The sequence below is a fragment of the Chlorocebus sabaeus genome, chromosome 20 (genome assembly GCF_047675955.1).
Source record: "Chlorocebus sabaeus isolate Y175 chromosome 20, mChlSab1.0.hap1, whole genome shotgun sequence".
NCBI lineage: Eukaryota > Metazoa > Chordata > Mammalia > Primates > Cercopithecidae > Chlorocebus > Chlorocebus sabaeus.
This window is the reverse complement of record NC_132923.1, coordinates 105,452,373-105,468,763: the sequence shown is the minus strand read 5'-3', so window position 1 is coordinate 105,468,763 and position 16,391 is coordinate 105,452,373. Positions and strand designations below refer to the sequence as shown.

The following is a 16,391-nucleotide window of genomic DNA, read 5'->3' as shown; positions in this document are numbered from 1 at the left end:
AGTCATAGTTACTTCCAACTACCCACTGCAGGGAGGAGAGCCCTGCACAGGGCCTCAGAGCTCTTCATCTCAAAAAGCCAAAAGATAATTACCATTACCCAGAATAAAGCCCCCTGGCAAACTAGAATGTCTGGTGTCTTTGGCTTTTGATTGAAATGTGGTCAGCTCATTACAGACACTCGGTGTAGACTGGGTATTATGCTGATCTAAAGATCTGACTTGCAAGTACAGATGTCTGTGCTTAATAAAAATGGGGGGAAAGTTATGACTTAATAAATGGAGTTTGTCTGGAAGATAAAACTAGGGCCTGAGAAAATAGAAAGGCCAGGCTATGAAGTTTGAGGCAGCTGCTTTCAACCCAGAATGCCTGCCCTAAAACTGCTATGAAATAGCTTCCTGAATAGACCTTCAGGCCATACTGAACTGAACCCGGCAGGGCCCCCAGCTGGCTACCCTACACTTCACTTCCCTCTGGCAGTGGATAGGAGCCCCACATAGGCCATGTCCCCACAAGCTGCTGCTTTCCGCATGGCTTGGTGTATAGGATGTACTTAAATAGTCAGTGAAAGAAGGAGTGGATGGACCTGTAGCTGAGAAATCACGGTGGAAAACATGGAACCCCAGAGTTTCATCCTTTTATTGAAGCTTACAGTTTCCCTGGACTTTTGGCCCCAAATGAAAAAAAATGCAAATTAAAAAAAGTATTGGCAGGGAGAGGTGCCCACTGTCCCCTGGAGACTGAAGCCGAGCAGGGCATGGCAGGCAAGTGAGGGGTCCCAGCCGCGGAGGCAGAGCCTGGCCAGAGGGGCCCAGGGAGCAGATTTGTCTGAGCAGGGCCAGCCCCAGGCAGTTAGAAGTTAACACACAAGGATTTATGGGTGTGGCGGAATCCAAGCCACTGGTCCCATGGGCAGATCTCTCTCATGCTTGGTGAGATTCCACTTTGGAGAAAATGGGCTCGTGTGACAGGATGGCCTGGTGAGGGAACACAGGTAGTAACGATAATGGGCCAATGAACACTCACCACTGGCATCAGGGTGGAGCTCAGTTGACTGGACACTAACTCCATTACAAGAACCTCCTCCTGGTGCCAGGCTGTGCCACTCAACTGCTCATGGCCATCAGGACATTCAACTTCCATCCTCTCCTCCATCAGGCCCCTACCTGTGTGGCCTCAGCCCCAGTCCTTACTATTTGGTGGCTATGATGCAGGACTCTCAACCCTCTTTTGGAACAGTGTTGCATCAAGCAAGGGAGAATGTTCTTCTAAAGGAACAGGAAAAGAAGAGATGTCCACGTACTTCTCTCACTCTAAGAAGCCAGGAAAGGTCCCTGGTGCACTCCACTCTCCACAGATGGGTTGGGTCATAGCATCCGAGAAGCAGTCATGGTGACGAAGTCCTCGAAGCTGAGCCGAATGTTGCCTTGTACAGCTGTGTCCTTCTCCCGGAAGGCCTCTGTCAGCACCTGCAGCTGGGTGCACACCTGGATGAAGCGGTCCAGCTGCATGGCAGGATTGGCAGAGCGTGGGCAGTAGCGGGAGACCAGAAGCTGGGTGAACTGGGGGCTCAGGTTGTAGCCCATTTGGGACAGAGCTGGAGAAGAGGGGCACACAGACCAGACACACAAAAACCTGCCATGAACACCTCCATCAATCAGCAATACTGGATCACAGCAGTTCAAGGAACTTCGAGAGGACAGGCACAGAAGCATAAAGAGGGCAGAGAAATCCCAAGGGTCTAAGATATCAGGAACACAACAGGGGCCCTGTCTGGATGCTACCCTTAGGTGGAAGGCCCTCATCCCTCTTTCTCCCAGTCTCCATTATTGTCTCTTCAACTGAGGCTCATGGGATTCCAGAGATGACAACGGACTATCCACAATCATCTCTGACTCATTTGCATTCCAAAAGGAAGCCTGAGCTCCCAGGACCACCCTGCTTGGGGCAGACATCAGAGGCAGCACAGCAGAGGTATGAGGACCTGCTCTGGAGTCAGCCCCTGGGCAAGTTGCTTAGCCTCACTATCCCTATCTTATCATCTCTAAAACGGGGATAGTACTTAACTTGTAGGTTCTAGCAAGGATTAAAATGGGTGATCATGTAAAGCTACTTAGCACAGTGACTGGCACATAAAAAGCACTCAGTAAGTGCCATTTTAATAAAGTCACCGCCACTCCAAGGTCTCTTGGAGCATCCTGTCTCTTCACTGGTATGCTTGCTTCCTTCCTTCCTCTGTTCATAACTTACCAGGCCAGGCTAAAACCTCAACTCTCCATTTGTTATGCAGGCCCTTAGGCAGGTTACCCACACTAAACCTCAGTTTTCTCACCTGTAAAAGGGAGATAACAAGGGATTCTTAATTGAAGGGTGTGGAATTATAAATAGTACCTAGCACATGGGAAGAATGAATCACATAAGCCTATTAAAAATAGCAAGCATTCAGTAAATATCTGTTTTGCTGTGGTTACTATCACCCTTACTAATATCCATGGCAAAAGCTGGCAAGAGTAGGTCATTACTATAGGCCATCTCCCCTCCCTTCTGCTGGGGGCAGATGTGGTGCACTCACTCCTGCCCACAGACCTCCTTAGTCTGAATAAAATCCGCAGCCTGGGCAAAGGACTAGACTCTCTGGGGAGCCGCTTCTCCCTCCTGGGTGGCAAAGCTCCCTCTTGGGTCCTCCCCCCAACCTCTTACTAACCTGCCTGAGCCCAAACTGTGGCCTCCTGCCTTACAGAGTCAGTTTGGAACCAGACCTGGGGCTGTGGCCTCAGGTCATCTTCCCCAACTGCAACTTTTAGAGTGCTCGGGGTCCCAAAGTTGGGAGAGAAACTGCCCACTAGCAGGGGTGGCAACAGACCCATCTTTCTGAGCCCTGTTCAGGGCTCTTTCCGTTCTACATGCTAGAAACTGGAGAGGAAGGAGTCACCTCAGCCACACACACTGGTCTCATAGCCCTTAAGGTGCCAATTTTCCATCCTTAAGGCTCCCTGTGGTTGGGGCCATCTCACCCAGCACTCCGGGGTCCAGCCCTGATTCTGGACCCAGGTGTTTCCTTGCCCTAGATCTTGGCTCAGTGCCCCAACTGGGTCACAGAAGGGACGCAGGCCTGCACTGAGAACACCATTCTGTAGTGCAGGTGGACATTCGGTAGCAAGAGGAAATCCCTTTGTGTATCTTAGGGTGTAAAGAGAAGAGTCTAGCTCTGTCCTGCCCATCGTGCCCCAGCCATGACCCGCACCTTGCTGCAGCTCTGTGTAGCTAATGGAGCCCGAGCGGTCCCGGTCATACTGCTGGAAGAGGTTCTTCCACTGCTGGATGAATTTCCACAGGGCTGAGAAGCCGTAGACATCGATGCGGCCTGACTTGGTCTTGTCAAACATGTCTGAAGGTGAGGAGGGAAAGGAGGGAAGGAAGGCTTCAAGACTGAAAGCCAAGGGTCCCCCTCAGGCCCCACTGAGGCAGCCCTTCTCCCCAGGCTGGAGTAGGCGACTTCACAGAACCAAGGCCTAAGGCCTAGATGCTTGCACCTGAGACACCCACATCAAGCGTTGCACCGTCCTCCTACTCTGGACACCTTTAGCCCCACCCCATCCAGAACTGCATTTTCTCTGCAGCCTTGGCACCTAACCCCTCCCTGCTGTTTCCTACCAGGGGAGGGAGTACCATTCTACAGAAGAGGAAACTGAGTTAGCCTGTAACTAGGCAGGGTCTAGAACTTAAGAAAGATCTCAGGAAAAGAGCTCTCAGTCTAGGGGATCTCACCCTGAACCTAGCTTCCTCCCCGCAGTCCTCCCTGGTCAATGAATTTCTCTTCAGAATGTCTACCTACCCAACTACTGTACACTATCAGGTGGCTCTGCCCCAGCTCGGGCCCAAGGGCAAGGTGGAGACTCACTTATCATCATGAGGCAGGTCTCATCATTGAATGAGGACCAATTGCAGTTGACCAAGGCCTGCTTTAGCTCCTTCATGGAGATATAGCCACTGTGATCTGAGTCCACCGACTGGAACCAGGAGTAGGCCTCAGGATCCACATTGGGAGGGGTGCCACCTGGAGGAAGGGGTATGAAGGCCATCAACAGAAATGCCAGGAAGGGCCAGCCTCAGTAACTTCCTGGCTACAGGTTTTTCCTACACACAAAGCCTCACAAATTCACCTTCCCTGTCTTCCACCAAGCTGACATTCTTACTCTGATGGAAGAGGACCTTCAGTGAAGATTCATGAGTATTTGCAGTTGATTTCTATTCCATGAGTCCTCTGGAGTTCTTGTATAATGTTCCAGACACTACTCTTAATTGATTTTATGTTTTTAAGGAACAGGGACCCATACCCCTGTAGCATTTCAAGAATTCTCTGGAAAAGGTGAACTGCGAGATGGGGGGGAATGGGTGGTAGATAAAAGTGTAGAAGTGGCCGGGCGCGGTGGCTCACGCCTGTAATCCCACCACTTTGGGAAGCCGAGGCAGGCATATCACCTGAGGTCGGGAGTTCGAGACCAGCCTGACCAACATGGAGAAACCCCGTCTCTACTAAAAATACAAAATTAGCCAGGCGTGGTGGCGCATGCCTGTAATCCCAGCTACTGGGGAGATGGAGGCAGGAGAATCTTTCGAACCCGGGAGGTGGAGGTTGTGGTGAGCCAAGATCATGCCATTGCACTCCAGCCTGAACAACAAGAGCAAAACTCCATCTCAAAAAAAAAAAAAAAAGGTGTAGAAGCTGGTAAGTCTGTCTATCTTAGGACACTGAGTTAACTGGCCACAATAAGGGTCCCTTCACACAAAGACAGCCATGGGCAGTTGTGGAAGACAGAAACCACTGCCTAGTACCAAAGTTCAGTAAGGACAGACGGAAAAAGATCTGCTTGACTTAGGGATTAGTCTGACCTCCTTGGGAAAATCCAGGCAGGTTCTACCCATCATCCTAAAACATCAGTGTCATAGGGGAGCAAGGGCCACAGCCCTGGGGCAGGAGAGATTCTGTAACATGTTTGATCTGTGTAGTTTGTATAGAAGAGCTCAGGCTTTGGAATCAAAGCAGACCTGGATTCAAACCCTAGTTCTGATCCTTACTAGCTTATGTGACGTTAGGCAAAAAGTTTAATTTTCTGAATAATGACTTCCACATTTCTAAAACGAACCCATTTCCCCAGAATCGTTGTGATGATTAAATGAGATAACAGTAAAATAAAATCCTCAGCAAAGAGCCTGGAATGTGTGTATTCTGAGATATTTTCACAGAAAAACGGATATTTAAACTGAGTTTCTCCCCATGGTAGGCTATATTACCGTCTCCTGGCTAATAATCTCTAGCCAGGAGACACAGTCTGCACACCCACAGACATTGTACTAATATGGTACAATGGTTGAAAAGGCCAGTTCAATAATCTATTATTAGATTATTTGCTAATCTCCCCTTCCCTATAAGAGCATTGTACATCCTCTCCCACTGCCTGGTGGCTTGCAGAGGGGCATCCATTCCCATCCTACTGATGTCAGTCTTGATCAGGGGGTGCTCTGGCCAAAAGAATGCGAGTGGGCAAGACATACAGTACTTCAGAGATGCTTTAAGAGGCATTGTGCATTCCTGCTAGCTCTCCTGCTCTTTCTCTCTGCCACAAAGATAACATATCCCAAACAGGAGCTGCTCCTTCAGCATGGATCCCTGAATGACAACACACACGGAACAGAAACTCAACAGTCAACTAACAGCTGCTGACATATAAGCAAAAGAAAGTAAGCATGAGCAAGTCATACAAACAAATGCTTGCAACAAAACTAGCTGACAGACTTCTCATTTTAAGGACACACACTGAAGCTGGAAGCAAGGTGCTAAGGTGCCAGAGACCAGGCTGCCTGCACACCCACAGGAAGGACAAGGGCTGGCCATGGATAACTCAGAACCACATCAAGAGGTCACTACTTACCCTGTCCATAAGGTCCAGGCTGCTGGGCACCATAGGAACTTGGAGGTGGCTGACCATAGGGGCCCCCTGGAGCTGCACCGCCATATGGTCCTCCTGGAGTTCCAGAGGGGAACATGCCAGGATTGGGGTGTCCATAAGGCCCTCCACCAGCTGGTGGTCCATAAGGCCCTCCAGGGGCAGGACCCCCATAACCACCAGGGGGTAGCCCACTGCCATACTGCCCTCCACTATTGGGGGGTCCAGGGTAGTAGCTACCCGGAGGGGCTCCTGGTGCTTGTCCTGCAGCTCCTGGGCAGCCCTGTAGGAAGAGCAAGATTATCAGTCAGAATGATGAGGCCAGAAACTAGGCAGAGTATGGCACTTCACAGCCATAAAGCACTTCCACCACCATCCTTTCAACTGATCCTATAGGTAAGGTTGGAATTACGATCTCACTGCTAAGGTGGGTAAACTGAGGCTTCCAGAGGAGAAACGAGTTACCCAAAGTCACACTGCCAATGACTTGCAGAATCAGGGTTGAAATCCTCCTTTCCTAACTCTCCTTTCCTGCACACCAAAGGGTGGGATCCTGTCTGGTTTGTTACTTTATCCCCAGCTCCCAGTGTAGAATGGATGCTCAGTAAATATTTTCTGTATGAATGAATAGGCAAATGAATCAAACAGAATTCTAAATGTCCATCCCGTGGTACTCCCATCTCTATTTGCAGAACTCATGGGGCAAATGTAGTCTCTAACACACACCCCTGACCCTCATCAGGGACAAATGACATAGCTGTAGCATCCTTACCCTAATGTAAAAACACTTCCCTATCCTCACTCACAACTCTGTGAGGCAGGCAAGGGAGACCCTATTTCTAAGGCAATATGATACAGTGGTTTAAACGGCCAGTTCAACAGCCAGGCGTGGTGGTTCACACCTGTGTAATCACAGCACTTTGGAAGTCTGAGGCAGGCAGACCGCTTGAGCCCAGGAGTTAGAGACCAGCCTGGGCAACATAGAAAAACTACATCTCTACTAAAAAAATACAAAAATTAGCCAGGTATGGTGGTGTACACTTAAAGTCCCAGTGACTCAGGAGGCTAAAGTGGGAGGCTCACCTGAGCCTGGGGAGATCGAGGCTACAGTGAGCCATGATCGCACTACTGTACTCCAGCCTGGGTGACAGAGTAAGACCCAGTCTCAAAACAAACAAACAAACAAACAAACAAAAAACAACCAGTTCAAGAGTTCAAGTTCAGGTTCTGCCACTTACTAACTGAACTGATGTATTCTCTCTAAGCCTCAATTATCTTCTGCTGTAAAATGGGAATAATAAAGCTACCTCTCAGGTTAGTTTGTGAATGAAATGAGGCCAGTCATGACACAGGGCCTGGCACAGATTAAGCACTCAATAAACACTATTAATAATAGCCTCCTACAGACTCAAGTCCAGGAAAGTCACACACAGGCTGTGTGGAGGGGCTGGGACCAGAACCTGGGTCTCTTGGCTCTATGTCCAGGGCATCTATGCATTAGAACATACATGGGGGCATTCCCTCTCTCATCCATCTTCCCACACCAATAGCCAGGGATCCCTGAGGCTCGGAGTGTTCCGCTCCATCTCCCTAAATGGCTAGCACAGGATGCAGCAGAGCACAGCCCCAACACATCTGCAGACAAGCTGAACTCAAGGGCACAGAGAGCAGCTAGGCCCAGCTCCGAGGATGGCACCATCTAGATATGTTCTAGATCAAGCTGTGAGTGCACCAGTGGCCAAGCCACCGAGAGCCTGGGCTTTCTCTTTTTGTTGTGTTTGATAGCTTGAGATAATTACTCTTAAGGCTAAGGCCAAATTCATGAGGTTTTTTGTGGGGAGAGCAGGAAGCAGGCCCTGTCATCTCCCCAACTCAGCAATCCTTGGGAGCTTTTCCTCCCTAGAAGCTGTCAGAGCTACTATACTAGCAAGACTCCTTCACAGACAAGAATGGGTCAGACAGATCTCAATTTAAAACTCTGCTCCCATCAGCTGAGTTCATGACTGTGGGCCTGTGGCTTCATCTCTCTGAGCCTGCTTCCTCACAAATAGAACAATTCCTTCCTCACTGGACTGTTCTGCAGAGTATAAGAAATAAATGCAGCAAAATTCTGTTTAATTTTTAGCTAAAGAATCCTTTGATAACCAACCTGGGCAACATAGTAAGATCCCACCTCTACAAAAAAATTTTTAAAATCAGCCGGGTATGGTGTTACACCGGTAGTCCCTGTTACTCGGGAGGCTAAAGCGGGAGGATCACTTGAGCCTGAGTTGGAGGCTGCAGTGAGCTGTGATTGTGCCACAACACAACACTCCAACCTGAGTAACAGAGAGAGACCCTGTCTCCAAAAAAGAAAAAAGAAAAAAGAGAAAGAATCCTTTGATAAAATAAATAAAACTAATACAAGAAAGTTGCTCTGGCTGAAGTAAGGTAGGGGCTCCAGAGCCCTACCATATGAAACCCCCTTCCCTTGCTAGATTCTGAGGGGCTCTGTAGAACCCTCACAGTGACTGAAAAGACAGTCTGAAAACCACTCACATAAGAAAAATAGTTTTTACAACAGTGCCTGGCATAAAGCAAATGATCAATAAGTCATAGCTGCTATTGTTATATTAATTACTATTATCAGCAAAATCCTGGGCCAGGTGAACTGTGGGGGGTGGGCTATAAAGGAGAGTGAAGCAATCTGAAAGAGCTCACAGTTAACAGGACCTAATATGTAGACACTGTGTAATGTCTAACAAAACAGCATAAGGAAAATAGGTGTTTGAAATGGAGACATAAGTCATGTGCCACAGGGCTGCAAAGGAAGGAGGGCAAAATCAGGGAGTGTTTCCATGAGAGTGGCATTTGAGCTAGGGCTTAGAGAACGAACAAGATTCCCAAGGGGTTGGAGACATGTGATAAGAGAAATACCCAGAAGACAAGTCACTTAACCTAACCCCCTCATTTGACAGACGGGGAGGACGGAGGGACTTGCCCAAGTCATGCTGTGAGCTGGAGGCAGAGACAAGGCTGGACCACTCCTCTGCACCCAAGGACTCCCCCTGCCTCCTGATACAATGCTCCTTCCTTAAGCAATAGGGCTCAGGATTCTAGCATAGGATGGAAAGGGAGTGGGGACTCTACAGAATCTGGGCACACCCAAAGAACAGGCCAGACACGAAGCCAGAAGTAGCTGCCCCACTATAAGGCCTGTGAACAAAGCTATAAACTGCACCTGGCACCTAGGAAAACCCACCTAGGAAACCACCTATAAACCACCCAAGAAACACCCCCAGGCCAACAAAGCAGGTGCACCAGGCAGGTCTCCTGCCCTTCTGGCTATTGTAGTCTGGCAGCAATTAAACCCTTTCCTTTCCATCCTGCATTAAAGACCTCCTCTGTAGTTTACAAAGTACTTTCACAAACACAAACACTACTGGCAGAATCTTGCCAATGGCCTCCTAACAGAAAAAAGGAAGATGTTAGTTGGCCTCTTTTACAGATGAAGAAACTAAGCCACAGAGCTGTTAAAGGACTTCATTTGGCACACATTTTCACAGTGACGATATTGTACTAGGCTCTGTGGTAGATCTGAGGACACAACTAAATGAAGTCCTGTCCTTAAGGAGCCCACAGAAAACTGTGATACAATCTGATCAGTGCCATTCAGAAAAATCTACTTATGTGCTATCAAGGAAGCTTAGATGGAGGACTTTGTGCTGTTTGAAGAATGAATAAACAACGCATGAGGTGGATCAAGGAAAGCTTCCTGGAGGAAGTGGCAGTGATATTGGAATTGGTCCTTGAAGGATGCGTAGGCATTCTCCAAAAGGCAGGCAGGGAAGGACACTCCAGACAGAAGGGAGAAGAAAGACAAAGGCACAGACTTCAGAGTGAGCATAGTGCATTCAGGGAATGAGTTAACCTGCAGAGCCAAGAATGCCTTGTGAACCCAGAAAGGCAGGCCCTTTATACACTCCTTGACCAAGCACCTCTCCCACTGCATTTCAGTTAGCTGTGAGGTATCAGTGTCTAAGAGTAGTTTCTGTCTGTCTAGCATCTCCCCCGTCCAACAGTAAGCTCCCCAGGGACAGACACTGGGCCTCACTCATCATGGTACCCCAGGGCCCAGCACAGTGCCTGGCACCTGCAAGTCTCCACAAATATTTGAACAAATGAACACCACTCTAAAGAGTTTGGTTGGGGCTTTATGCCGGAGAAAACAGAGCACTATAGAAGGGTTTCCAATAGGAGAGGAACGTGATCAGAACCTTGTTTAGGGAAGTAGCCAGCAGCGGTGTGGAGGATGAGCCAGCGAGGGAGGCAGTAGCCCAGGTGTTGGGCAGGCAGGGCATGAACCAGACAGCACACTGGGGATGAAGAGAACGGAATGGATTCTGAAGCTATTTCAGAGATAGACCAGACATGACTTGGTGACTAATTAGATTAGGAAAGAGATGGAGGAGTGAGGAAAGTGTTTAGAATGACTCGGGTTTTTCTAGCTTGCACAAGATGAAGGAGGTGGAGCCAACTGAGACAGAATCCAGGCTACACAGGAAGTTTGGGGAAGAAGATGAGGTGGTCCCTACCTCACAGAGGGTCACCCAGTGTCACTGAGTTGTCTGCAAAGGTCTGAACCAGAAATGAAAAACAGCGTCCCTGACTCCATGTTCTTTTACGCTACTCCATGCTCCCAGCCCTTTTCAGAGTTTTTCCAAGAGTTATTTCATACCGATAAACACAGGATTGTGAAGTGGGAGAAAAAAGACAGGAAGAGTTCACTAACTGCAGCTTCTGAAGCAACACAGAAAAACTATCTCTAGGGCTCTGGCTGATTGCAAATAAGCTACATCTGACGCCCTGGGGGACTGGGGGCAATGAACATTTATTGAGGTTCTGCTAGGTGCTTCCAGTTCAATCAGCTCTCACTGATCCTCAGTCCTGTGAGGTAAACACTATCATCTCCATTTTGCAGATGAGAAAACTAAGGGGCAGAGAGTTTAATACCATACCTGAGATCATGTAGCTAGAATGGGTGAGTTGGGATTCCAGTCAGGGTCTGCATGACTCCACACTACCCCCTCCTGTGTGTTCACTCAATAAATGAGTGAGAGCCTAGCATGTGTCTGTGCGCGGGATTGTGCTACATGTCTTTGTCAAATATAATGAATTTCTATCGCGGACAGAGGTAGAGGGGGAAGGCAGGATTAGGTGATCTCTGAGAGCCTTCAAGCCCAGAAATCAGGGAGTCTCAGAAAAATCTTATTCTTTTTCATCCCAGCACCTAGACCCAGTTCGAGAGCCACATTTTGTAAGACACCCCAAAGATTCTTCAGTCCAACCTCTCAGTTAATAATGGAATCTCTGCAGCACCACTTGGAATCTCTACTTGCACTCGTGTAAGCAGTAGGGAGCTTACCTCCTCCCAAATAACCACCTCAGAAAGTCCTGGGTTTTTTTTCTTTTTTCTTTCCAGTTCTGAGGACTCACTCTTCTAACCTCAAGACCCTGTAAAGCTCAAAGGTATCAAAGGCTGTTCCAAGCTGAGCCCTGACGACGAATGGAGGAGGGAGCATTGCAAAGACAGGTCTGCACCCCAGAGCTACTCTTCAAGTGCATGGGAGGAGGTGGAAAGCCCAAACTAAGGGGTTAAACAATCACTAGACAAAAGGAATGGTTCAAGTATTCACCAGCAGAGCCACTCGAAATAGGAGAGAAGTATGCAACCAATAAACAACGAGGCAAGAACCATCCCCAGACTTCAATTACCTCTGTGCTCACACTTTCAAATCTTTCCAGCTTCATCACTCCGGAGCTACAGACCCACATATCCAGCAGCCTCCTGGACCGTCCCTCCAAACCCATGCCTCCCTGTGTTCTCATCTCAGTGAATGGGGCCCCTTTCCGCCTAATCATACAAACCTAAAGCCTTAGTGCCCTCCTGGGAACAACCTCCTTCTTCCTCTCTGTCACCCTACTTAGGCACCAAGTTTTCTCAACTCTACCTCCTACGTGCTTCTCAAATCTCCTCTACCAGGTCACAGTTCTCTTTAGCCTAGATTACCTCAATAGCGTCAAAACCGGTATCCCTGCTTCCTGTCTCTCCTGCTTCAATCCATTCTCACAGCACCCCACGGTGAGCGCTCTGAAGTACAAATGGGAAAAAACACTTCACTGGCTCCCTCCCTACTCTTAGGATGAAGCCACACTCCCCAAAAATGCACACAAGTCCCTTTGGGATCTGGCCCTTGCTTACCTTTCTAGTCTAATTTCCTACCCCTTTCCCCCACATCACTACAACTACACTGAACTTCTTAAAGTTCCTCCAAAATCCTAGGCTGTCTTACTTGCTTCCTGGGCTTTGTGCAGCTATTTCCTCCACTGGAATATCATTCCTTTCTTCACCCAGCTAAGTTCTACCAGTGATTCAGTTTTTGGCTTAAATATCACCTCTTTTTAAAAAGGCTTGATGTACCCCTAGACTGAGCTAGGTATCTCACTCTCCGGTGCTGTACCTTACGCTTACTCCCATTTAATACTTATCACATTGCCTCTTCAATCTGCATAACTGCATTACTCCTCCACTTGGGAGTATTCTACATGCCCAACACCATACCCGGCACTTTACATGGATTATCATATTTAATCTTTAGAGTAATTCTGAGGTAGATACTATTATGACTCCATTTTAAAGAAGGGAAAACTAGTCCAGGCGTGGTGGCTCATGCCTGTAATGCCAGCACTTTGGGAGGCTGAGGCAGCTGGATCACCTGAGGTCAGGAGTTTGAGACTAACCTGGCCAACATGGCGAAACCCCATCTCTACTAAAAATACAAAAAAAAATCAGCCAGGTGCGGTGGCGTGCGCCTGTAATTCCAGCTACTTGGGAGGCTGAGGCAGGAGAACTGCTTGAACCCGGGAGGCAGAGGTTGCAGTGAGCCAAGATTGTGCCACTGCACTCCAGCCTGGGTGACAGAGCGAGACTCTGTCTCAAAAATAAATAAGTAAATTAAAATGTTTTTTTAAAAAAAGGGAAAACTGAGTCTCAGATTTTTGCAACAAACTTCTGCAAAGGAGTGGCAAAGCAGGGATTTGACACCAACTCTCTCTGGCTTCAGAAACTAAGCTCTTAAGCACTGAAATCCACCAAGGTGGTTCCCCTATAAGACCAAAGGGTGCCTGAATTTTACTACTCCAATACCCAGTCCCTGCTTGGGTACCCTGGACTGGAAGCAGTGGAAAATTACAGGAATTCTGACTCCTAACAATAGGCTGGAATCCTCCAAAGCTATGTAGTGGGTGGAGGGAAGGCAGCACTGACTGAGATGCTCTAAAACAACCGGTTTCCTTTCTTAGAACACCTGAGACCAGGAGGCGGACAAGGGTATGGTAGGAAAAAAAGCAACATTTCTTTTTCTATTCCAGACTCCTCTCTCTGTGCTCCTTTTCAGTATTTCACTCCAAGAATAGCCCAGGCAGCATAGCATCATGAGAGCAGTCACAGCAGCAAGAGCTGCCACCAGACACTGGCATGTACTAGGCACTAGCAACGTGCCAGGCTCCCTGCATTTCAACCTCATTTTAGCCCTCTTCACAGGTATTATTTCTCCCTTTATACAGGTGAGGAAGCTGAGGCTTGGAGCCCTTAGTTTGTCCAAGGGTATGTAACTATTAACACAGCTAGAATTCTAGCACAGTTCTGTCTAACCTGTCACTGCTTTTAGGATGCACACAAATTGTCCCTAATGCTTATTAGCATGTAGATGCCTGGGTACAGAACAGGTCTGAAGCGGGACCCAAAAGTGTGCTTTCTTAAACAAGCTCACAGGTGATTCTGAGGTGGAAGACCAGCCACTGGGAAACAAGGCACTATGAATGTTTTCTCAGCCTGTGTTGCTCAGAAATACTAGAGTCACAAAACGTGACCAGACATCTGAAAAGAAAGAGGGAAGGGGGAGTTTCTATGGTTAAATGTGTTTAAGAAATACTGCATATTATATTCCTTTCTGGAAGGTTTACCATGTACATTAGCAAATTAAGAATTTTGAAATTGTTTGTGGTCAACAAACTTATTCAGCTATACTTAAAGAAGAGTATTTCCAAACCTTTAGTTAACTACAGAATCCTTCTATATTAACAATATCTATTAACACCTCACAAGACTCAGCAAATGGAATGGACTTTAGGAAACAACTGCTATGTTACACTTCCTCCTAACTCCAGCCTGCAGTGGCCTCTTTCCTACCTCTCTCTACGGATGCAATAAGAGAAGTCCTAAGCTCTGGTCATGGCCTCACCCTCACTTACTACATGTGACTTCTGGGAAGCCACTTAACCTCTTTGGGTTAGCAGTTAATTAGGGGTAATAATACCTGCTTGCCGATAGAGCCTTCGTGATTACGATAATGGAGGTCCGAATACTGTGTAACCCGTACAAGACTACACTCCTTGGAAGGGCTGTTACATCTTTTGGCATGTGACTATACTCAGCTGAGCACTGTGTAATATACCAGTTGACCTCGTTTTCCCAAATTTCCTGCACAGGTTTCATCTCCTAAGTAACTGTGCGATCGCAGGCCTCTGTGGGCTTCATTTCCTCCTCTGTAAAATGAGGGGTCTATTTTGAGGACCCTCCGGGCACTGGCCTTTTAGAAGTCTAGTAAAAATCAAAATGCTAAAGGGCAACACTTGTTACACCTCACTATGTACCAAACGCTTCGTAAGCATCACCTCCTGACTCTCCACAATAGCTTTATGAGGCAGATCCTATTATTCGGCCCTATTTTAGAGGAGGATACTTGGACTCAGAAAGGCAAAACATCTTGCTCAAGGGCTCACAACTATTTAGGTGGTAGAGCTAAGGTATGAACCTACCTCTGACTCCAAAGTGCACTTCAACACCCTACTATCACCCAACAAACAATTCCGGCCACAGAATCACCTTGCTGTGGTATTCCTCACTGAATATACGCTGGGGAAGAGGAATCTGAAGGCAGCCCGGGTTCTGACCTCGGCCCTGCTGCCTAACTGCCTGGTGACTTCAGGTAAGTTCTGTGTCTTCTCGGGGTTCACTTTTCTACATGCGAAATGGCGGTGCTGAACTAAGTCAGTGGTCAAACCAGCTCACTTGTGGCGCCTGCTACGACCGAAGTTTCCTGATGACTCTGATGCAGTGTGGGGTGGGTCCGGAAGCCTGGATTTTTATCCGACGCCCCAAACTAGATCGACGGAACCAGAACTCTAAAAGTCCGGTCATGGATGATGCCCTGCCCAAGGCCCCCGTGGGGGCCTTGGGAGGCTATGGAGCCCAGGCCAGCGCCAGCCTGAACCTGTGGGGTCCAAGGTCCCCAAATCCTCGCGTGAGCGACGTCAAAGGGGGCGCGACACGACCTCGCGAATGTGCAGTCCTTCATGACGTGAGCCGGGCGCGACCGACGGTCCCTTTTCGGTTCTCTACACCGCGAGGCCTCGCTGAAGCGAACCCATCGTGGGAAGGGCGCGGAGAAAGCGGGGAAAAAGAGCAGGAGGGCGCCGGGCCTGCGCTTGGCACGGCCACTACCTGGATTCACGGGTCCCTCACACACTCACCTGCCGGTACGGATAGCTGGCCATGGCGATTCTGACGTCACACGCAGGCAAGGGGTGGGGCTTTCCGCTCTCAAACCCGCCCCTCGCCTCGGCTTTGGGGCTGGGCCCGCATCTGACTGGACGTCCGCGCCTGTCAATCTTGGCGCTATCGGCCGACGGAAGTGACGATAGGGCGGTGGGCGGATGCCTACCCGAGAGACCAGGGGAGCTAAGCGACTGATGGAGCTTCCGGAAGTCTTGGCGGCTGTGCCGGCACTAATGTTCCTCCCTTTTCTGAGCTGGAGTGGGCCCAAGCGGTGGTCAGGTTGGGATATTTAGTGAGAAGCCTGGGTGGGATGTCGCTGCGGTAGCCATGTCATAACCTGGCAAGTGGGACGCATGATAGTGACGTAGTTGCTGGCGTAGCTCCTAAGTTTCCGCAGAGGAGCTGCGGGAAAGGAGAGGAGGGGGGCAGGCGGTTCCCCTGACAACGGGGAACCCACCGACTCTTCCCGGCAGGGAGAGGCGATGGCGGAATTACTTTTCTAATGTCAAAACACTGGGTACCAGTTAGTAGCCTTGTAGTGGGATACAGATCTGTGGTCTTTGGAGAAAAAAATCCCAGACCGTTAGAGTTGAAGGAAAATTGAATTATCTAGTGCCTCTTTCTTCATAAATGGGGAAACTGAGGTCCAGAGAGGCAATTGACTTGCCCTAGCTCACAGTGGGTGGCCTAGAACCGGGGTCAATGGATGTCCAGTTCTCAGCAGGGAAGTCTAGGTCGGTCCCCATCGCAGGTCAAATCCTGGTGACTGAGTGATCTCAGCACCATGTACCTGCCACTCAGTGGTTCCGGTGTACAGTTATTTGTGTGCTTATTTGATTACTTTGTC

The 16,391-nt window shown here is 48.7% G+C and overlaps 1 protein-coding gene across 5 annotated transcripts; it reads right to left on the bottom strand.

The window, feature by feature from the left end:
* Nucleotides 1-615: 615 nt before the first annotated feature.
* Nucleotides 616-15,638, bottom strand: PEF1 (penta-EF-hand domain containing 1). Of its 5 annotated transcripts, XR_494415.3 has the most exons (6): nucleotides 15,520-15,638; nucleotides 5,932-6,229; nucleotides 3,900-4,055; nucleotides 3,243-3,386; nucleotides 1,302-1,595; nucleotides 616-975 (listed from the first exon to the last, which is right to left on the bottom strand). XR_494415.3 is itself a non-coding variant. In XM_007979654.3 (5 exons), exons 1-5 carry the CDS (start codon nucleotides 15,541-15,543, stop codon nucleotides 1,366-1,368), a joined length of 852 nt encoding a protein of 283 aa, XP_007977845.1. In that variant the 5' UTR covers nucleotides 15,544-15,638; the 3' UTR covers nucleotides 616-1,365. The 5 variants fall into 5 exon arrangements, 4 of the variants coding, with proteins under 4 accessions (XP_007977845.1, XP_037848746.1, XP_007977846.1 ...); XM_007979654.3 differs by having other exon boundaries at nucleotides 616-1,595; XM_037992818.2 differs by lacking the exon at nucleotides 15,520-15,638 and adding an exon at nucleotides 14,806-15,481 and having other exon boundaries at nucleotides 616-1,595.
* Between the last annotated feature and the right edge of the window lie 753 nt (nucleotides 15,639-16,391).

Excerpts from the sequence above, each read along its gene's own strand:
- PEF1 (XM_007979654.3), bottom strand. The coding sequence starts at position 15,543 with ATGGCCAGCTATCCGTACCGGCAG. Across the intron at positions 6,230-15,519 it reads CCAGCTATCCGTACCGGCAG|GGCTGCCCAGGAGCTGCAGG; the intron begins GTGAGTGTGTGA and ends CTCTTCCTACAG. Across the intron at positions 1,596-3,242 it reads CTACACAGAGCTGCAGCAAG|CTCTGTCCCAAATGGGCTAC; the intron begins GTGCGGGTCATG and ends CCTCTTCTCCAG.